The 22,488-nt window shown below is 41.1% G+C and overlaps 2 protein-coding genes and 1 long non-coding RNA gene across 6 annotated transcripts in view; 2 read left to right on the top strand and 1 right to left on the bottom strand.

Annotated features, from left to right (window-relative positions):
- ANKRD33B (ankyrin repeat domain 33B) overlaps nucleotides 1–5,626 on the top strand; it is a 42,388-nt gene extending 36,762 nt beyond the window's left edge. For 2 of the 4 annotated variants that reach the window (XM_081014866.1, XM_081014868.1), the window contains one exon: nucleotides 2,736–5,626. In XM_081014866.1, the coding sequence (XP_080870992.1) occupies nucleotides 2,736–3,568 (833 nt within the window). In that variant the 3' untranslated portion in view covers nucleotides 3,569–5,626. Of the gene's footprint in view, nucleotides 1–2,714 lie in introns of all 4 variants that reach the window. The other 2 variants (XM_081014867.1, XM_081014865.1) reach the window with 1 other exon arrangement.
- A 4,044-nt stretch (nucleotides 5,627–9,670) lies between these two features.
- On the top strand, nucleotides 9,671–15,457 carry LOC308482164. The gene is made up of 2 exons (XR_013989105.1): nucleotides 9,671–10,910; nucleotides 11,072–15,457. It is a non-coding gene; the product is annotated as an uncharacterized lncRNA (long non-coding RNA).
- Nucleotides 14,017–22,488, bottom strand: part of DAP (death associated protein) — a 35,840-nt gene continuing 27,368 nt past the window's right edge. Inside the window, exons 3-4 of the mRNA XM_081015078.1 lie at nucleotides 17,191–17,233; nucleotides 14,017–15,686 (exon numbers count right to left, since the gene is read on the bottom strand). Of these exons, the coding sequence (XP_080871204.1) occupies nucleotides 15,567–15,686; nucleotides 17,191–17,233 (163 nt within the window). The 3' untranslated portion in view covers nucleotides 14,017–15,566. The remainder of the gene's footprint in view (nucleotides 15,687–17,190; nucleotides 17,234–22,488) is intronic.

Genomic DNA, 22,488 nt, shown 5'->3' with positions numbered 1-22,488 from the left:
CTTTGTGTTCCGTGGGATAAATGTTCATATTATCTTCAGAGTCTCTTTCAGTGATGGTACCAGCACACACTCCAAGGTATTCTCCAGTCACCCATCTGTGCGATTGGAGAGAGATCAAACAGGAAAGACAAGTTGCTTACCAGTAAATTGTGTTATTTGATTGGTCATCTGTGCAGTCACAGCTCATGTAGTTTCTTCACTGCTGGTGCCGTCAGTTTGTTGAAATCATCATGGCAAGGCTGAAGGAACTGAACAGGAGGCAACTGCCTCACCTGTTTCAGGCCAACCCTTCTCCCTGAAAGGAGGGGACAGAAATACTAACCCCCTGACTAACATATTATAAACTCCTGAAAATGTTTTACACTCAAGTGTGACTGCACAGATGGCCACCATTACAGGTAAACAGCCTAATTTTGGTGCACTTGATCCTGAAATACAATCTTAAGAACAGCTGGGAATGTACACACATGGAGTAGCAAAACTTCAATGCCTAGAGCATTGGAAAAACAGTCATCTACTTTGAGTTTCCCTGAGATAAAACAGCAGAAAATTACATGAGGAGGAATACATAATGCCATTTTTTGTTGTTAAATAAATATAAAACAAAAACACAGCCAACATTTTTTATTTAGCAGAATATAGAGTAGTGTGCCTTAGTATTTGCCAGTATAAGGGTAGAGATAAGGAGGGGTCAGCGAACCACATCTTCCTATCACCTTTCCTCCTTTTCCTGTCTGGCATTGGATGGTTTCAGATAGATATACCTTTCACTGACTCTTATTCTGGTCAGATGTAATCTCAAATTAACCTCTTAACCATTCATGAGATTAGCCTAAATCCACAGATTTGGGTTTCTGGCTGTGCCATCTGGTGTGCTGGAATTGTCAGCAAACACTATTCGCATCTCTTCCATTTGTCCTTTCAATAGCTTTTGTTTGTTTTTTACTGGTACTTTTTTGTTGGCTGTTTAGTATGTGTAATTTTGCTTTCATCTGCAAAATGAAAGGTCCATTGTAGACCTAACATTCCGAGTCTCCTGGCCATTCCCCCTTCCAGTCCGTTTTTGGAGCTGACTGTGGTGTACAGTTTACATGGCAGGCGGGGGGGGGGGGGAGAAAGAGGAGCATATGAGCAAGACTCCCTTAGATACCATTCTTTTTCTGAATTGCAGTCCTTCTATTAATTGTATATCTATCTGTTGCAAACCCTACACCTGTAATTTGCTACATTTAGAGATACTCTGCTTTCAAATGCAAGTGCAAATGTAATATAAAATGATTTAAAACTGAATATGTGTAGACAAATGTGACCACAGCCAAATTTCATCTGGCCCTCTGGGGTGGGTTTGATGTTATGTCAATCACAGTTCCTTTGCAATAAGATCATCACAGAGGGAAACAATTCTCAGCAGACTTTTGTTCCTTGCAAATATAGAAATAATAATAATCCATGCATTTTGCAATAGCATGCATGCAGTTTTGGGGATGTAACTGCATTTTGAAGTTTGAGGTTTTAAATAGCTGTATGTGAAATTTTGCTGTTCAACTAGGCATTGACACTATTTGCATTCTTCCGGGATTACAGAGTTCCTTTTGCCTTTTTCAGAGACAGGACAGATTAAAATGTAGTCTGCAATATCATTTAACAAATGTTAAAAACAAATGTTGAAAAATAAAAGGCTGAAGAAAAGTAAAGGAGAAACTTGAGTGCAGATACACTTATTTAATTAGGATACAGTCATACCTTGGGTCTCAAACGCCTTGTGACTCGAACATTTTGGCTCCCAAACACCACAAACCGAGAAATGAGTGTTCTGGTTTGCGAACATTTTTTGGAAACTAAACGTCTGACGTGGCTTCCAATGGAGAGCAGGAAGCTTGCTGCAGCCAATCGGAAGCTGCGCTTTGGTTTTCAAAAGTCAAATGGACTTCCGGAATGGATTCCATTCGAGAACCAAGGTACGACTGTATCTGTATCTACAGGAAATATCTTGGATCTAGCCATGCCCACTAATATGGGGCCACAAACAGTTTTATGCAGAGTAATGTGGCCCTTAGTCTACAAAAGGTTACCACCCCTGCCATGGGCTGTAACAAAATAAGATAAATGGAAGTTTTAAGTTTAATGTGAGAAGCGTGTGTATGGTAGAATCATGTTTTCCTAGGAATAAAACCTAGAAAAACCATTCATTCCCAATACACACTTCCACAACATTCTTTACTGGCGATTTGAATTAAACAAATATTTAAAATACCTCAGAGATTATCACAAAACTGCACTTCATTAAGACTTTTGAGATTGATACAGTGTTTTTTAAAACTCCAACTCAATGAGACAATGAAATGCAAGGTCAGGCAGCACTTATTACTTGTGTTGTGATGATGACACATGTTAAACACCACTCTAATTTCTGACAGTGTAGCTATGGGGGCATAACAATATCTGCTGGCTCTCACTACAGTTCTGTACTGAGCAGTAGATATCTAAATAATTTGTGTAGCTAAAAAACCAAAGTAAAATTGGGTTGTTTTATCAAAATATTAACTGACAGTCAAAATAAGAGTTGTCAAGCAGCTAAGGTTTCAGAGTTTCCTAACGCAATATCTTACAAAATTCAGGATATGCTTAGCTTTACCTATATAATGTGGTCAGCTGCACTTTTAAAAAACCCCAATAATTAAAAAAAACCTAACTCTCTCTCTCTCTCCTTTGAGGGGCAAACATTTATGCCACAGACCCAGGCCGTGGATTCACATCTCAGGAATGGGCATGTTTCACAGGAAGAATAGAATCTGCCTATCTTATGCAAAGACTTATGGACAAGCCATGTGCTGAGCAATTTTGTGACCACTATGAGCTAGAATGGCCAAAGTTGAAAGAACTTCTTGCCAAGGCTGCAGAGCCAAAGACCTGTTTGCAAAAGATCTCGGAAGGTGTGAGGTCAATAATAGCTTCCAGAGGTTTCAAAGGCCCTGAAGATGATGGTGTCCTTGATCATATGGTTCGGGTGACGACAAGTCTAAGGAGCTCTTTTGTTGCCATAGCTTGTAGGACCGTGTGCCCTGGAAGTCCGCCTGGCATAGGGAAACGCAGGCCTGCTGTACAAGAGATCTTTAGGAAACAAAGAGCCAAGGAAATCAAATCTATGGATAGCAAAGACCATTTTAACAGCTATGAGAAGCTGTTTCAGAACTCCAGAGTTATGTTAGTCTCCAAAAAGAAGGAAAGGCGAGCCAGCCTCCAGCCTTTCAGTCTAAATGTACCTCAGGTTAGCATTGTGGTTCCAAGGAAATCAAGCTTGCTGCCACTACACTTGTTGAGAAGGAGCAGTGTGCGCCCAGGATTTGTCATCCCCAAAGTCCGAATCAACAAGGCACCTCCACCTACTTTCCAGCCAGAGAAAGTCAGACGAAAAAGCAGTGCCGGTGATGGGGCTTACCTGCAGATTCCTAAGTGGAGGTATAAAGAGCTGAAGGAAGAAAGGAAGAAAGCAGAGGAAGAAGAAAAGAAAAAAGCAGAAGCAGCTCAGAAACAGAAGCAAGGGTCTCCCATGAAAAGCAAGACTTGAACTGAGGCTGAGACTCATGATAGCACTACTGAGATCAATAGAAAAGTCAAGTTGCTGTATTGGGGCCAGCTGAATGACACAATTTAAAAGAGAAGAAATCATCTAGAGAGCAACTGATACGGTAAAGTGTATATACATCAAGAAATGTAAGGAAAGATTTAGAGAATCTGTGAACAGGTTTAAAATATGGAAAAGGTAGTTTTCTTGGGGTGGAAAACAGATGTCCCACAAAAGGGGTAATGGGATAAAGCTCCAAGAAGGGAGAGTTAGTCTGGATATCAGACATTTTTCTATACATAAAAGAGTATTAAGCTACAGAGTATGTTTGCAAGGGAAACTAATATTAAAAATAGATTTCATAAGCACTGGCTTGAGGATAAGTGAAAAGACAAGTCTACGGATTTTGTACAAGTGTATTATGATCTCCCCATCCCCCATACTAAAGTAAAGGGCTTTAGCTTGATGCTTGCTTTTAAGAAAATATGGACATTGTAATGAAATTTCAAAAAACAAAAAACCAAACATTGAAAGGATGCAAAAATCTCAGGGCATTTTGTAGAAAACCAACTTTATGAATAAAATGTTTGTAAAGCATTTCTTCTGAAAGATATGTTAATGGAAACAAAATGGTCAGAAATTATATATTTTGTATTGAATGAGATTTCACTGTTTATTTATAAAAAGTGTAAAAACTACTACGAATTAATTTCACAAAATGCAACATTTCTGAGGATCCTCCCCAGTTATTTTTCAGGATTATGCTCAACTTTAGGTTCTCCCACTTCTGTATTCTGAAACAGATCTGCAGCAAAATTTGCAACGTGATGTGCTCCCTGTTCAAGATCCAGCTGTCAGGTTCCTTAGCCACACCATTTTTTTTTTTTAAACTCTCACCAGCCAGTCACCATGCTGTGGCCACTGAACATTTGAGCATCTTTTGAATCCTTCCCGACTTCTTCCTAAATATGTTTTCTTCTTCTGCAGACCCCTATACCTGCTGATACATTCCCAGTTTGCGTGTGGGCAGTGCCATTTTTGCTTTATAAGAAGCTGCACTCATTTCCTGAACATCAGAAATAGGGGGAATGGTGCTTCTTCTAAGAAGCTCAAGGCATTTTTAGTACATGCAAAAATTCTGTTGAACACCACCACTGAACTTAAAGTGCAAACATAGCCATTCTCAGAAATAAACCCCACTGAGTTCAATGAATTTACTTGCTGGCAGGGTATAGATTTGATTCAGTTCTCATTTAAAGCCAAATTTATCAAAGCAAGAACTGGAATACAGCAATCCTTTGAAATTCACATGTATCTGAATCTGCAATGCAGTTTTCCAAGCAGTGCTTACAAAAATGCATGTACCAGTATATAATTTAGGCAAAAGTGTGCATAAAAAACACTAAAATGCGAAAGGATTTGCATGACTTTTTTTTTATGCAGACTGTTGCAGAAATGTGGAGAACTGAATCTAAGATTTGAAAAATGAGAAACAGAATACCAAACTGAGAGACACTACTTCCTGGTCTATATGGGACAGGAGCTTTAGCTAACCATGCATGCTTCTAGTATGGAAGACCATCAACTAAATGAATGCATATACATTTTTGTTCATTTTTTAATTAGTTCTCTGCAAAACTAAATTGCTGATATGTATTAATTTCTGCTATTACTAAAATTTATGGCATCCTAAAAAGATGTTGGTAATATTTTCAAGTGATGCTCTCCCCTTTTTTGTAATTAGAGGGCAAGCTTTTAGATGCCCATAGCAAAACTGCCTATATGCATCTTACTCTTATGCTCCAACAGAGATATATTTTTTCTTCACAGCCAACACATTATATTTACATATCAAATCAGTCAGTTTCTTTAAAAAAATCAATTCTTACAAGCAAGTACATGAATTTGCACTTTGATTATCATCTAAAGGACAGGTTCAGCTGAAATGCACTATCACTCTCAGGGATGAATTTAAACAGTAATGTTCAAAGGGTGTAACCCATTTGTATGTGTATATGTTATATTTTCAATTATGTTAAACAATAAATTCTGTTTAAATTATGGCATGCCTTACCTCAGTTTGGTTTGGGACCAGCATGATCTTATGATCAGCTTCTAACACCATGAAAATGCCCCGCCCAGCTCCTACCTTTGCACATTCGACTAGGTCAGCTTCAACTTCGGCCGCCTTTATGGCCAATGCTCCATTAGTGGAGATTTGTAGGGCAGTCACTTGGTTGTCTCCCTTCACTTTCACAAGACATTATTAGTTAGATCAAATGTTTTCAGCTGAAGCGGCTTTTAGCCGCACGGTATTACTTCAGGTCTTGTAATCAGTGCGCCAGCAGTGTGGACTCACCCAGCTGTTGGGAAGTGCTGCGGTATGTCCCAATCCACTGGCCTTCCCTAAGATGGTCTGATTTCTATTTTTTAGAGGGGGTTCTGTCTCTTCTGCTTTTTAATTGGTTTATGAGCTGGGAGGGAGGCAGGCTAATATTCCATTTTCAGGTGCTTCGGTGTATGGTTTAGGGAAGTTTTTAATGTTTAATGCTGTTTTGTGTTTTTAAGATTTGGTTGGGAGCTGCCCAGATGTAAATGATATATTATTATTATTATTATTATTATTATTATTATTATTCTGTTTGGCAAGTCCAAAAAAACTGAGCAAGTGCCTGCCTTCCACAAGTCTTTGCTCCTGCCTGCGGTCATGTGAGAGGACTCACCCAGTCCACTGTCCCCAGCATCCCACTCCTAAATCTACACTTCAGGTAAGCCAATCGTTCTTTTCAAAACTGTTAAGATGCACGAAGAGAGAGAGACCATTTTCTAGAATGCGTTACCTGTATTTTTGCACAACACAATAAATCCGATTCTTACTGAAAACTTCAGGCAGAGCTTATAAAACTTAGGCATTCTATTGATACCAAAGGGATCTTTATGTGCTTGCTCTCCAGTTGAAAGCCATAGTACCCAAAAGCAAATGAACTGAAGAGCTCTGCCAGATGATGTCAGAGGCTCATCTAGTCTCCAGCATCTTATTTTTACAATGGCCAACCTGATACCTATGGGAAGCCCTTAAGCGGGAATTGAGTACAACAGCACCCCCACCTGTGATTCCTAGTAACTGGTATTCACAGGCATATGTTACCTCTGACAGTGGAGGTAGGACATAGCCATCATGGCTGGCAGCTACTGAATGTCGGACCCTCCATGAATTTGTCCATCCACATTGGTTGCCATCACTGCATCTTGGGGTAGCAAACACAAGGAACTAGTTTCCCCCCCTGTCCAGTGTTTTCCTATCAGCTTAATAGAACTTTAGCTGTATTGTGCCCAAGAGATACATGGAGCTCAGCTAGCATTGATGTACGTGTGTGTTTTTACAGTGAAGTCAAACTTTGCTTTTCTGTTATTGCTTCCTGAGTTTCAGTCTTCACTGATTTATTAGCAGTGCTATGCTACTACACCTAAAGTCAATATTTGAACTCCCTTTATGAGAAAAGAACCCTAGAAGCTAGCAAGCAAGCAAGCAAAAAATACTGTATCACACAACTGTATGTTTGGCCACTGTTGAAGGATTTTGACCTTTTTACTTTGAAAGTTGGTAGTGATCTTTGCACAAGACATTATGCAATCGTTTTGTATTATGTCTAGGTATATAGACATATACTCTATTCCTGGATCTACTCCACTGTTTCAAACCCTTTGTAATACTGGGCTACACATTTTTCCTCTAGACATTCCTAAAATGGAAGTCAATAGAAACCATTCAATTTGTTTTTTGTTGCAGTGGCTTTAACTAGTTAATAGTTGTAGTGGTGTCTTATTTTCGAGTGATATTGTTATATCACCCAGAAGACAGTACATAACAGAGGCCACTCAAGTTTCCTCAAACCCAAACTGGAGTCTAATTTTACATTTTACCAAAATAAATAAATAATATTCTGTTGTTGTCCCCAATGCTTCTGTTCATCCTCCCAAATGTCTATTTAATTTACAGCTTCAAAACAGCATCCAACTATCTGAGCAATAAACTGAACACCGATTTAAAACAGAACCAACAATTAATTGCACCCCATGAGCTTGATTTTTTTTGCGTAATTGTAGCCAGAACATTTTAGCTTTCTTAATTCTTTTCTACACCTATTAGCAACCACTGAGTGAAGATATGCCCCGTATGTATTCTGCACTAAAAATAAAATTAAGAAATTCCTCCCCCACATCATTACACTCCTCCCCAACCAACAAATGTTTGAAAATAGTTTTGTCTCTTTCTTTTTTTGGAGAATTTATCATGCAATTTTTTACTCACTCTGTTTTTTAATATATAATTTAAAAAATAGTTTTCCAATATACTCCCAATAATAGCCAAATTATAACAATAACAGTTTATTGATTCTTGTTTTACAAATCATAGTGAATGGCAAGGAGCAATACAGGGAGGTTGCATCGCCAACTACTGGAAATTTCCCCCCACTCACATGTCTCTTCTGAATTTCAACTGATGTGACCTTAGCAGAAAGGACTGCTGCTTGCACTTGGTGTGTGTTGGGGAGATGGGTGAAAATTGGGTGTCCCAACATGCACAACTAGAAGTGCTTTCCACTAAAGCAAAGCCACCATTGGATGTGACCCTTGAAAAGCAAAGAAAACTTACCTTATGGAGGAGAGAGATATGACGACTCAGGCCAAACTAACTCTAGCTGTTCCCTGCTTTGCTAAATGCCAACAAAATGGAGAATCGGGTATTTCCCTCATAACCAACAGAACCTTATATAACACTCTTAACAAATTGCCTATGTGCATTTTGGTGCCTCTGAGTTAATGACAAATATGCTCAAACTGTATGTCTTTAAATCCAGAAGCTTTTACCTGTTTACTCATCTTCCTCTAGCATCAAACTAAAGGAACAAGGAGCAGACCTTTTACACTAGTAGTGCCCTCACTATAGAACTGTCTTCCCAGCAAAGCCTTGCAAGGCCAGTTCTCTTTTAGGGTGGCTAAACAATGCTTTCTTCTCTCCCCCCCCCAAAGATAAATTGTAATTTATGCTCCAACTGAATTTTAAATTGCTTTTCCGTTTGCCATTTCTCTAATTTTCATAATTTGTTTTAATGCTATTCTTATTTGTCTTTCATTGTTGTAATCTGCCGTCAGGTTCATAGTTTAGTTGAAAAGTTAGAAATTAAGGTTGTAGCCAACTACCGTATTTTTCGCCCTATAGGACGCACTTTTCCCCCTCCAAAAATGAAGGGGAAATCTGTGTGCGTCCTATGGGGCGAATACAGGCTTTCGCTGAAGCTTGGAGAGCGAGAGGGGTCGGTGCGCTCTCCAAGCTTCAGCGAAAGCCTGTATTCTCCCCATAGGATGCACACAGACATCGGCAGACATCGGCCAGCCCCACAAGCTCGGGGGACAGCGGGGAGGCGCAGCGCCGCCATCCCGCTGTTCCCCGACCTGGTTTTTCCTTTATTTCCCCCAAACTAGGTGCGTCCTATGGGGCGGAGCGTCCTATGGGACGAAAAATACGGCAAGTCCTAAATCCATTGAAATTAATGGACCTAAGTTAGTCATGCCCATTCAGTTTAATGGATTTGCTTGGAGTAGAACTAACATTGGATAGAAGATTATATGTATCTCACCCAATGGCAGGAAACAGGATTCACCCTGTGTGATTCAGTCACAGATGCAGCCTTTGATGGTGAGATGAAGGCCAAGGCACCTGTCCTATTCAGTTTCCTTTCCTAGTACAACTAACCTAATTAAGTTGCCACCAGTCAAACAGCTGTAATGCAATCTTGCAAGCAGATAATTACTTTGGCAAAATCTGGAGCCACTGCCAGCACCTGGACTCCTGCTCAGAACTTCCCATTATAAATTTTCTGTTCCTTTTAAATTGGTGCACTGTGCAAAAAGTTGTTCCTTTTTGTTGAACTTTTCCTGCGTCTTCTAACAGCAGCACAAGACACAGAAATTAAACATAACAGGAGTTTCCCCTAGCACAGAGTGACGGAAACATTTTTTCAGTCTAGTTTTATAAAACTGGAAGCCACTTCTTGTGTGATAGATAGCATCTTCAGTGTGTTCTGTATGTCCTATACATATTTTCTTTTTTTGGATGGGCGGGGGAGTTTACATTGGAGATTAATAAGAATTAACTAGCTCAGAAAAAGACATTAAGCGTTGGAAGATACTAGTAGCAGCTGCACAGTGCTGGTGTCTTGTTTCAGCTATTCATCCATTATGCCAGCCTTTCCCAATCTAGCCGGAGTTGATGGGAATGGTTGTCAAAAGCATCTGAAGGTCACTAGGCTGATTAAAGCTCCATTATGCACAGGAGCGACATACAAAAGCAGCCCACTCTGTGTTGTAGCATATGTGTGTGTGTTTATCTGCTACATCGGGTGTCCAAAAAATCCAAGAGTTTTAGTAACACACTAGCAATTCACCTAGTACCATAGCTCCGTACATTTCCAACATATACAGAATAGCAAAAGGAGATGCTGTGCTTTTAATAAATGTTTCCCTAATGAGCTCAACTGAAGAGTTTATTTAAGGTTGTTGTTTTTGTTCCAGATTCTTCCAGGTGTCACATTTGTCACATCAGTTGCAGGCTAATGTCCTCTCTGCTTGATAAACCATCACTTGTGGGTGTCATCATGCCAGTTGATCATAGTATCATGAGCTCATGGTGAGGCAGCTCTGGTTAATTCCCCCCCCCCCCCCGAAAAAGCAACAGTGATTTAAAATGCAGTTATTCATCGTGCTGAATTTTTAAATGGACAAGGCTGCCACATGGTATTCAATAAATATGGCTCCATTGAAAGCTAATCTAATGTTGCACCTGCCAGATAAATAAGATGCCAGATCTTAAATTCAAAAGCAGTCGGCTTCCTTGCGCAATAGGATGCAGTGTTTTATGCTACATACTACTCTCTTAAATTTTGCTAAAACTGAACGGATTCCCCAAGATGCAGTATTAGACTTTTGTGTCAAAAACCACTCCCATGTATCCTTGAATTCAACTCCAGTGATGTTTGTAATAGCAATCAACCGTGACAACCAAGCAAGCAAACTATACTTCCTCCAAGTATAGATTTGGCTAACAATTTTACTTCCAAAACGTGATCCCAAATCTGATTGTATCCAACTAAGTTATACAGATGGCAACCATTTTGTGTGGTGGTTCCATTCCCAGCCCCCGCACACATTGGCAATGTATAAGCATGCCCCACCCCATTACACCCTGCCCACGTTCTGCCCTCTTCTGGGTCCAAAAGGACCTGTGGTCACCATCTGTACTCAGAATAGACCCATAGAAATTTATGGACTTAAGTTTGTTGTTGTTTAGTCGTTTAGTCATGTCCGACTCTTCGTGACCCCATGGACCAGAGCACGCCAGGCACTCCTGTCTTCCACTGCCTCCCGCAGTTTGGTCAGACTCATGCTGGTAGCTTCGAGAACACTGCCCAACTTAAGTTAGTCATGCCTATTAATTTCAATCAGTCTACACCAGTGTTTCCCAAACTTGGGTCTCCAGCTGTTTTGGGACTACAACTCCCATCATCCCTAGCTAGCAGGACCAGTGGTCAGGGATGGTGGGAACTTGTAGTTCAAAAAGAGCTGGAGACAAAAAATAGGGAAACACTGGTCTACACTGATTTAACATTGAATACAACTGTATTGCATTATCATGTTTTAAATAGAGAGAATAGGAGTTTAACATCCAAAGAATGTATTCAAAACAGTGACAGGAGGAGTGCTTATTCTTACCACCACAGCATGGATAATTAATGTAACGTTTTTACAATGCATTTTATGCCAGTAGTAAGGCTGTATAAAATTAGAAGAAGCCAAGTAGGTAAGTGGATAGGTTAGGATGTCATTGGTAGTCTTTCAACATATTGTGCTTTCTTCTGTTACAGTTTAGTAATAATGAATCTCTTTTAGGCTTTTATGAATGCAGGATATATTAATTTAATATTGGAGGTACCCTTCCCCCCCCTCCCCCCATGCCACTAGTGAGAAACTTTTTAAGGCTGGTCATATACATTTGGCTTGATTGGTCACAGGTTTTACAGGTCTGAATGATTCATTACAGATACACTTGACAATTTAAAAAATAATAACCACAGAACTTGGCATATTTCTTATTTATCTATCATACATTGTTTGGTGATTGCTGTTTTGTGGATATTTGCAATATTTCATGTTGCCATGGTCACAGCACATAGTAGTGAACAGGTTCCAATGACCCAAAGACAGTTATGAGCTGCAGTTCTCCAGAAACTTTAATTCAGAGCTATTATTAAGAAAGAACAATGTGCTGAATACAGTGAAAGGACACTACAGTCAGCAAACATAGCCTTGCCCTGTTGGGAATGGATGTATCCACTGGTATATTGACCTTAGTCAAAGCAGCCTTGCATGGGCAGCCACAAACACCACCTCGGGCAGATAACATCACCTCTCCCGCAATGCTTTTCAAGTCACGTCAGTTTATCATCGAGTGTAGGGATGGAAACAAAACTGTCGCAGGTGTATGATCCAGGTATTAAGTGCTGGTTTCAGTGGGTCCAACAAATGAGCAAGTGAACTCCAGATAGGACCTAGGTTGCAATGCTAAACATACTGAAATGGGAGCAAGCCCTGCTGGACCCAGCGAGATTTCTCATACATCGAAGGGTTGCTCATGTTCTCTTGATGATGTACATAAAGCCCAGTTTGATTTATATCCATAAAATACATCACATGTACAGTTATTGAGATGAGCAGACTTTCAGAGAGTAGATGGCTACATTGCACCTCATGACAATAACATTTAAATTATGTGTGTGTGTATGCAAAACATTTTATTTATTATCTAGCATTCAGTTTTCATTTGTCACAAGGTAGTCATTTTAATGGCACTTCGAGAAAGAAGAGTTTGCCTCATAAGCTACACACGCTGAAACTTGATTTCAAAAAAGGCAGAATTTTTTTCTGGAAACAAATTAGAACCAAGTCATTTAAAGCCAATAACATATTCACCTTAGGTTTCACTTCTTATTGTTCACATGGCTTATTCTGGTCAAGTCTATCTCTAGGACTTCAGCTATTTTATGCACAGAAATCTGATAAGCATATACGTACATGAAATAAGTATAAGGACACCCTTTAACATTTATCTCTCTAGCATTCTATTTCCAGTGGGCAGCCTGATGATTTTGAGTGCTCACAAAGCAGGGCATGAAAATGATGGCCTTTTCTCCATCACAAGAGAGATATTCCTCCTCCATACAGAGAGTTCCAGTTTAGTTACCATGGATAAGCACACGAGAAGCACACTCCATGAATGTTTTCCTCAGCAGAGAGATTCTGCCACTGAAATGCCTCAAGGGTTTGAAAACATTTTTCACAGTTACATGTGAAAATAAACATGCAAACAAGAGAACCATTTAGATACAGAGAGCAGCAAAGCAACTCCGTCTAAAGAACTTTAGGCAGCATGTTGCTCCTATTCACCAACTATGCCCGTGCTGATGAATCGGTGTCTAGGTAGGTAGATTCTATGGCACAGTGACATCTAGGCCACACTGCACCAAGCACCACATGTATTAGGCAGTTTCTACTCATTTTTCTTTCTGCTCAATCATGTATTCATAGAAGAACCAGGCAACCATGCCTTAAAATGGGTCGGCAAGGTTTACCTCGCCTGGGCTGGTTCACTCCAGTGGAGATCCCTCTGTGGGCCAGATGGCACGTGCGCCTGCGATTTCCAGTGTCTGCGCCTGTGCAGATGTGATTTCCGGCGTCTGCGCAGACACGATTTCCAGTGCCATGGAAGCGAGTCCTCGGCGGAGACTTGCCAGGTGGGCAGCTCAGTTCGGGGGTGACTCATGGGCTGGTTAAACGACCCCCGTGGGTCGCTTGTGGCCCATGGACCCTTAGGTTGCCGACCCCTGCCTTAAAATGTGAGAAAAGCATCTAGATTCATGTCTTGACCAAGACATAGATAGAAAGGTCCAGATGTTGCAGACTAGGTTGCTGAATTCACATACAAGGGGGAGAGCAGTTATGGATGACATCCTAGCAACACATGTTCAAGGGTCAGAGGAATGACCCAATGCAAGCAGCTACCATGTCCAATTTGTAGTTTGGGGGCATTTTTCCACGTGCAGTTCTTCTGTGACACTTTTGGCTGTGAAGCAGATATTGATTTGTATTTGAAGAGTTTGCTGTTTGACCTAGTTTTCCTAGAGTTCTGTCATCAATTTAGGCATAACGATCAAGGGTACAGAGCTTCCCTCTGTGCCTAATGGCAAGGTGGGCATCTTTAAACATTGAGGAAAATAGTAGTAAGCAGCCCTTTGTAAAGCTTTGACTTGTTTTACACACAGCGGCTGAAGAAACCAAACAGACCCCATTTCTGTTTCGTTTCAAAACCATGGCAGTCGTAAAATAATTACACATTTTTATTAAGCAGTATTTCAATGGGTTTTTATTATTATTAAACCTCTCTCCTCTTGCAGTTTTCTCACGTTATTCGTCATTAAAAATAAATGATTCTTCAAAGCCCAAGGGGAGTGGAAATCTTCCATGGTTGCCGGAAGAGAAATTGTAACAATGATTTATTAGCAGCCAACTTTTTCTGAAGTTGTTAGAATGCATTGTAGTCTACAGGATTAAAAAGAAGAAGAAGAAGAAAAGAATGGTGTGGTTTCACCATTTAAAAAATAAAGTACCTATAAAAATGTAAATGAAATTTGGGTACAGCATACAGAACCAAGTGATTCCGAAGTACAAGTTTTTTTTGCATGACCAGGCCTAGCTTTCACCATAATGATTTTTACAACCCCCGCTCCCAAATCTAGCAGTGGATATCCTTACAGGCAGCTGATGGAGATTTTCAGGTGTGCAATGCAACACTCATCTTGTTCCCTAATGAGTGTAATGGATCTAACGGATATATATGAGAATACACACCACCATCTTGAGACCACTTGCCACACGCTAGAGCTAATTTATTCTGCTTGCTGTGAGGAAATAAAAGGACAAGTCATTGTCCACCAGTACTTCACATGTTACTGCATTAATATAACATAGATATTAAATTGCCACTGTAGGATTATTCAAGTTTGTATATGGCGGGGTCCTTCCTGGACTGCAGGCACCTCAGATTGCAGGCAGAGCATTCAAACATGTGATTCACCCGGATCCTACAATTTGAAGCTGTATAATGGCTGTGCTGTCATGTGTTATTCCTGCAGGCTTAAAATCTGTTTCAAGTTTCTGTACTTTCTGAGCATGTAGAAAGTGTAGCAATAGGTAGACCATCCAATCTTGCCATTTTATTTGGATTCTTGCCTCTTACTGCTCTGTTGTTGTTGTTGTTGTTGTTGTTTTTTGGGGGGAATGTAGACTTTGGGCCAACCAGTTGGCTCATCTTTGGCTAGGCTGCGACATAAATCTCCTAAAGACCCACACTTTGCAAGAGAGATCTACCCATCTGAGAAATTTCTGGTCCTTTCATATCCTAGACTAAAATAAAAATAATTGCGCTGGCCCTTCCTCAAACATGTTTGAGAAAAAAGAAGAAAATAATAAAAATAATTGCAAGGATGCCCTAAAAGTCTTACTCATACATTGAAAACCTCTCACCAGAAGAGGGCAGGCAAAAAGTAATACACCTCTTTTCCTCCCAATCCTAATGCATTCCAGTAGTGCCAAAATCCAGAAATGAAAATGTTTAAAATAATTATTCAAAGATCTAGGTTTCCCCAATCCCGTTACATTTCTATGACCATTTTTTTTTTATTGGCAGTACACAGGAACATGTTTTTTTTTCAGCTGAGTTGTAGGACTGAAGACTCTTCCCTCCCCACCCCCACCCCTTTTTAACCATTTAAACCATAGGCAATTAAGGCAAAAGCATGAGATACCACATTCAAAAGATCTGGTAGCACAAATCTCTTAATCATTCCATCCGTAAACACTATGGCTGGATCCTGGAACAGGAGCTTCATTTGCGAGGTTGGTGGATGTGTTGGTTGACATGTTGTGCGGGAGGATGCTTTTCCACAGAGGGATGCGGTTTCTGATGAGCCACCTGGGCTGCAGCTGGAGGGAAGTCTTTATCACCCTGATTAAAAAAACAAACACATCAGAATGAAAAGAAAAAGAAAAAGAGAGAACACCTGTCTCATCTGCAAGTTGTGTGTGTGTTTGCTCCAGCCTGACATGCCAGAATGTCAGAGATTCTTACAAACTGTTTCTTGGGCTACAGAATATGAGCTTGTGGTTCATATAAGCTTGCCCATTTCACAATATAAACATTTACCTGTTGTTGAAATGACCATGGTGTATACAAACTGCAGCTGACCAGATCAGTTAAAATGAGCTGCTCTACAGGAATCTAGGAAACTGGCTTAAAATGCAGGTTTTGCACATTTTACTACTTATGAAACAAATGGCTGCATAACTTGGCAAGCTGATGTGTGTGAATTTGCAATATCACAACGAGAGCTTCCTGGTAGCTGTATCACTGCTGCCCACCAAGTGTGGGAAGACGGTGGCAAAGTCTCCCCATGGTATCCATTTTGTGACTGGTGCCCATAATCTTTCTCTAAATTCAAAATGTACATGCCGTTCCAAAATGGTATGAATAAGGCCATATTCTGCACTATAAAGTGGACAGCAACTAGCCCTTTTCTGACACACACACACACACACACACACACACAGTTAAAAGATGCACTTCATGCAGGAGCAATTTGGGTACCGTATTTTTCTCTCCATAAGACGCACCTAGTTTTCATAGAGGGGGGAAGCAAGAAAAAAAATATTCTGCACAGAGCACGTAAGCGGCTCTCGCTTTTCTTGCTTTAAACCCTTCCGTCCCTCCTCCTGCTTCGCTGAGAAGCCAGCAGAGCAAGAGCGATAGCTGCGCAGCGGCTCTTGTTCTGCTGGCTTCCCAGCAAAGCGGGATGAGGGACGAAAGGGAGCGCTGAGCAGAGCCGGGCAGCGGCTCTTGCTGGCTTTTCCGGGAGGCGTGGGAAGGGAAAGAGGGCAGCCAGTCAGTCCCTTCTCCCACCTCACGGAAAAGCCCCCAAGAGCCTGTATGCATCCCAGATGCGAATGCAGGTGGGAGGCTCTGCTCAGCACTCCCTTTAAAGAGCCGCGCGGAGCGTGTGTGCGGCTCTTGCTGGCTTTTCCCCGAGGAGGGAGAAGGGCGGCTTGTTAGTCCCTTCTCCTTCCTCGGGGAAAAGCTCCACGCAGCTCTTTAAAAGGAGCGCTGAGCAGAGCCTCCCGCCTGAATTCACTCCATAAGACGCGCACACACATTTCCCCATACTTTTTAGGAGTAAGAAAGTGTGTCTTATGGAGCGAAAAATACGGTAATTTCTCCATTCCTTTTCCTTTTTGGGTTTTGTCTATCAGACTGTGCGCCTGTGGTCAGGAGCTGTCTTAACTTTCAATCTTTGTACGGCACTTAATATATTAGGGACTTTATGTGTGAATGATAAATTAAAAATGAGAAGGGGAGACATCAGATCAAAACCAAAAGCAAGTTGAAATTCACAAGAAACTGGCAAAGCTTCCCTTGATTTTAAAACAGTTGAAAATTAACAAAGATGGAAACTCACCCTTGCAATGACTCCAGAAATGAACACAGTTGGTTTAGGTGGACTGGAAAATTAAAGAGGAATATTTAGCTATGTAACTGAACAGTGCCATTTGATAAAGCCAGAGGGCAAAAAGCCACAACAGATAATTCCAAAGACTTTATTACTCAGACTTTATAACCAATTCAAACGAACACACCCAGAGACACTCTTGGAAACCAACATTCTCATTGCAATCTCCATGAATTATCTATTCAGCCCATCCTTGCTGTACTAGTTAATGTACCAGAGGTGCAAACATGGCGGAGTTTTTAAGATTTATTCTTAGATGTTCCAGATTCAAAATTAAATAACGCAGAGAAAATAAAAATGGAACCCCAAATAAGCAATATGACAAGGCAGCAACAGGTCCTTCAGTCTACGTTCTCTGGGGTTCAAGTCATCCTCTCCTTTTCTTTGATTGGTACAATGGGTGGTGGGGAGCTTGTAAGAGGGCTGTGGAAGGAGTGGGTGGGTGGAAGGAACTAGGACTACCTTATCATCTGCTTTAATGGGAGTTTAAAATGTGCTGTGGCCAGAATGCAAAGCAGTAATCCAGTTGGGTCAAGTTTTGGTAGCACAGTAAACATAAGACAAATAATATTAAATCAGCCTTTAAGGCAGCATCAAAATCCAGGAAACCTAGCTATGACATTTCTGGGAAGGATATTTGATTTACAAACTTTTCAAATTTGTGTTAAGCACTTAAACACACATGACAGTAAGAAAAAACGAATAGCAAACAACGTGTTAATAAAACATGAAATCTAGTTTCTGCACAGTATTTGCTTGCCATGACATTTTCTGAAAGGCTTCATAATGGCAAGTCTGAATTTGAATGATTTCCTCACATATTCTCCCTATGACCTTTCAATTTTCACTGTTCTCCGTCAAACCATGAAATTTTGGAGCAGCATTTTTTTTGAGAAGCACTTGCAGCCACCAGATTTATCCACCGGCGCTGCTCAAAGAAGATGTTTGTAATGAAGCCCCTTGGGTCAAAGAAGTATGGGCTGGTTCTCTCTCTGAGACAACTTAGGAGACTTCCACGTGAAAGCTGTTTCAATCTAAGGGCAACCTCTCAGGAAATGGAGGCAAAAAACCGAACCAAGAGCACATGATTCTACCTCAAGTTGGCTCAGCTGGAAAAAACAAAGCTGGAAAAAGCCATCTCTGACAACCAACTGGTGCCCTCCTTTGTGGTCATGAAGGTGTTTTTGAGTCAGTGGATGCCTCCGCTAATGGAAGAGGACAAGTGACTTTTCCGAATCCCTTTGCTGCCTCAAAAAATCAGATCCAGAGAGTGGAGGAAGCTCCATATCTGAGTGGAAGTTGGCAAGAGGAGCTTGCAGACAGAACGGCAGACTGACCAAAAAAAATAAATAAATCACCTGCCCTTCTATTAGTGGTAAAGGTAAAGGGACCCCTTCCGTTAGGTCCAGTCGTGACCGACTCTGGGGTTGCGGTGCTCATCTCGCTTTATTGGCCGAGGGAGCCGGCATACAGCTTCCGGGTCATGTGGCAAGCATGACTAAGCCGCTTCTGGCGAACCAGAGCAGCGCACGGAAACGCCGCTTACCTTACCGCCGGAGCGGTACCTATTTATCTACTTGCACTTTGAGGTGCTTTCGAACTGCTAGGTGGGAAGGAGCAGGGACTGAGCAACGGGAGCTCACCCCGTCGCGGGGATTCGAACCGCCGACCTTCTGATCGGCAAGTCCTAGGCTCTGTGATTTAACCCACAGCGCCACCCGCATCCCTTTTATTAGTGGAGACACTGCTAAATCAAAAGCTCTACCATAAGTGCAAGGTCACCAATTGGATTCCACTCCCTGATATAATTTACTTCCCATGTGTCAGAGCCAGGCTGGGGCCATGACTTATTGGACCTGCATACAGGCCTGGAATGTGTGTCTCCAAGCAAGTATCTGAGATGAGTTACTGGAAGTGAAGGCTAGATGACGCTTGCTTGCTCTGTTCAATATATATATATATATATATTTTGGGGGGGGGACACACAGGTGACTAGTATTTATACCAGGCCTAGTCTTTCCAGAGCCTTCATATTACCATCCAATTATAGGGGCCAATATTGCACATCTGTATTTCCTGAAGAAATCAGAGTCTGATTTCTGGTGCAAGACACCAATTCCCTGATTTCACGATATTTACAGCATCCTGACATCAGCAACGCTGCCATCTCTCCACAAATAGCTGCTAAAAATAGAAAGGGATAGAGAAATCCTGACAGTAGTCTCCCCTCCTCCTCCTCCTCCTCCAATCCTCCAGAGAAATGGAAGGGAGGAGGAAACAGGGTTTCATTCTTTCAATTGCTTTGCATTCTGCTGGCGTTTCACGCATAGTGTAACCTACATTTCTAGTATTTTGTAAGCTATAAATGGCTGCTTTGAGGATATATTTAATCTGATGAAAACCAGTTTGACAGATGTTGTTTTGAAGATACAGCACACCATACCTTTCTCTCTAGGCTTTCGTAAATAAATTTTAAAAAGGACTGCCTCCTTTAATGTAGGGAACGCTTGTTTTTAACAAATGCATTTAGCGAATATAAATAGATGCAATTTAAAAATAATAATGAAAACGAAGAAGTGCCACTATAAAACCTAAACTTTCAGAGAGAATATTCTCATTTCAAAACATCATAACATATGGGAAGAAATCCAACACCTGCTTATGATGAAATGTTTGAAGCACTCGGTGCTTCTATTAAGAAATGCACCTGCTGAACATCAATATCTTCAAGGAGTTCATTTATTCTTAATCCTATAATATGGAATTCTAATATTTCATAATACTAAAGCTTAAACAAGGCAGATATTGACATTGCGGAGAACTCACACAGAAGACTGATTAGTTGAAAAGGCCACTAAACCAGTGAAATGAGATATGAGGAATACAATAAAGTGTTTTTGCCTTCATCGTGTAAGATTTGAGGTCTTTAGTTTCATTATTATTCATTATTATTGTTACAGCGCTTCCATCTCACTTTATAAAGTACTCACACACCACTCTGAAGTCTGTTCAAAGTAATTCACATACATCATTGCAGTAATCTTTACAGCAACTATACGGTAAAGGTACCCCTGACAATTATGTCCAGTCGCGACCGGCTCTGGGGTTGCAGCGCTCATCTCGCTTTATTGGCCGGGGGAGCTGGCGTTTGTCCACTTCCGCAGACAGTTTTTCCGGGTCATGTGGCCAGCATGACTAAGCCACTTCTGGTGAAACCAGAGCAGCGCACGGAAACAGTTTACCTTCCCGCTGGAGCGGTACCTATTTATCTACTTGTACTGGTATGCTTTCAAACTGCTAGGTTGGCAGGAGCTGGGACCGAACAACGGGAGCTGACCCCGTCGCGGGGATTCGAAGCGCCGACCTTTTGATCGGCGAGCCCAAGAGGCACAGTGGTTTAACCCACAGCGCCACCCGCGTCCCCAACTATACGGTAGGCCAGTATTATGTGCTTCTATATTCTCTATGAGGCATTGTTATTTGGATGTGGAATGGGGTGTCTGGAAATGCTATGTCCCAAAATAAGCAAGAGTGTGGGTTCGCAGATCTCCATGGAATTCAGGGAAGAAGGACAAAATAGTTAATTATTATTATTATTTAAATAGTATGTGCAAATTACTTAGGGAAATAACCCATTGCTCATACCTTTGTGGAAAACAGATAGTGGCTCAGATGAAACTTTAAGTGTAAAAATACTTTTAAAAAGAGAAAGTTCAAAAAGCACAGGGGAACTGTCAACTATTTTTTTAAAAAAATATGGATTTCCCCTGACCTGAGGGAATGTAATAAAAACCACCTAGTTGCTTTGATAAATCTGTAAGCAGGCACCAATCCTATAGGGTCCAAAGGGTGACTCTAGCAGGGGGTTTCTTCAGCTTTTTTCTGCTCAACCTTCATTCTATTGTTTTCAATATTTCACCTGATCGACACGACTTTTCTAACGAGTGGTCCTGAAGGTAAAACAGGTTTGAAATGCTTTGCTGCCACTTCCTGATAATTTGCTTCTCACATATCAAATTCTTCGCTAGCAGATCGGCACAGAATCAAAGAATTCCAAAACACTTCGAAAGAGGGAGGGTTTTTTTGCCTGACAAGGCTGAAAATGTGCAAGGATTTCCACAAGATGGCACTGCTGAGCCTCCGAACTTCGAGGGAGGCAAACAAGCAAACTTAAAAAGACAAGCGGATACTTTCTTCCTCTTAATTTTAGAACACAGAGTTGCAAATAATGTAATTCTTTGCAATGGGGGGAGGACAACGCACGCTCGTACATACGTTTAATTCATAAAGATGTCAATTAGAGAGTTCAATGAATCTCCTCCAAGGAGCTCATGGTGATACACACAAGATTTCTCATCTTAAATTCAGAACAGCCCTGAGAAGTAGGCTGGACCAAAGTCCCATTTATAGGTTATGGACAGTTATGGACATAAAGCATAAAAGGACAGCAGAACTACCAATGCCACCGAGCAGAAAGTTATGAAAGGATTTTTCATGCAAGGTTCCTGCCTGCAGGGAGAAGTCTATGTGGGTTTGCCATAACGTCGTCCCCCCAAAAATTCCCATCAGTATTTCCAGCTCAATGTGGAAATGCAGGGATACTGGGGCAGGGCCACCAGTTGCAGCCCAATACCCCTTTTGCATTTCATGGTCACACATGGTCTTTGAATGAAGGAACAGAGCTTCTGAGACTGGGTGAGTGGGCATTGGAATACAGTGGACCCTTGGGTTACGTTACCTTTGGGTAACGTAACTTTCGGGTTGTGAATGCGGCAAACCAGAAGTGTATACTTCTGGGCTTCACTGTGCACGCATGCGCAGAAGCGCTCTATTGTGCCGCACACGTGCGCAGAAGCAGTGCCTCATGTTGCGGACTTACTGGGGTACATAAGGAGCCCTGGAACGAATTAAGTTCGTATCGGGAGGGTCCACTGTAATTCTTTATTTTTTCTAGTACAAGTCTAACACTCCATGCATTATATTGCACAAGCTTTCATATTCACACAAATAAAGACGTAGCTATACAGAAACAGTCTCTCAACAATAACTATATACAAACTGATTTTATAAAACTTCTTAGAGTTAAGTCTTTATGTGCTTTGCTCTAACTTAAAAAAAATCAGTCATATGGAAATGAGTCATTGATCCATTTTTCTCAAGCCCACCTCTTAATTCGGATCCTGCGAGGACAATAACCAGACGGAATTTCCAGGTGTCAAGTAGCGATTAATTTTCCTTTTGTCCAGG

This window comes from Podarcis pityusensis (genome assembly GCF_964106645.2).
Source record: "Podarcis pityusensis genome assembly, chromosome: 7".
NCBI lineage: Eukaryota > Metazoa > Chordata > Lepidosauria > Squamata > Lacertidae > Podarcis > Podarcis pityusensis.
Note: the sequence above shows the minus strand (reverse complement) of the source record. Positions and strands in the feature narration are given on the sequence as shown.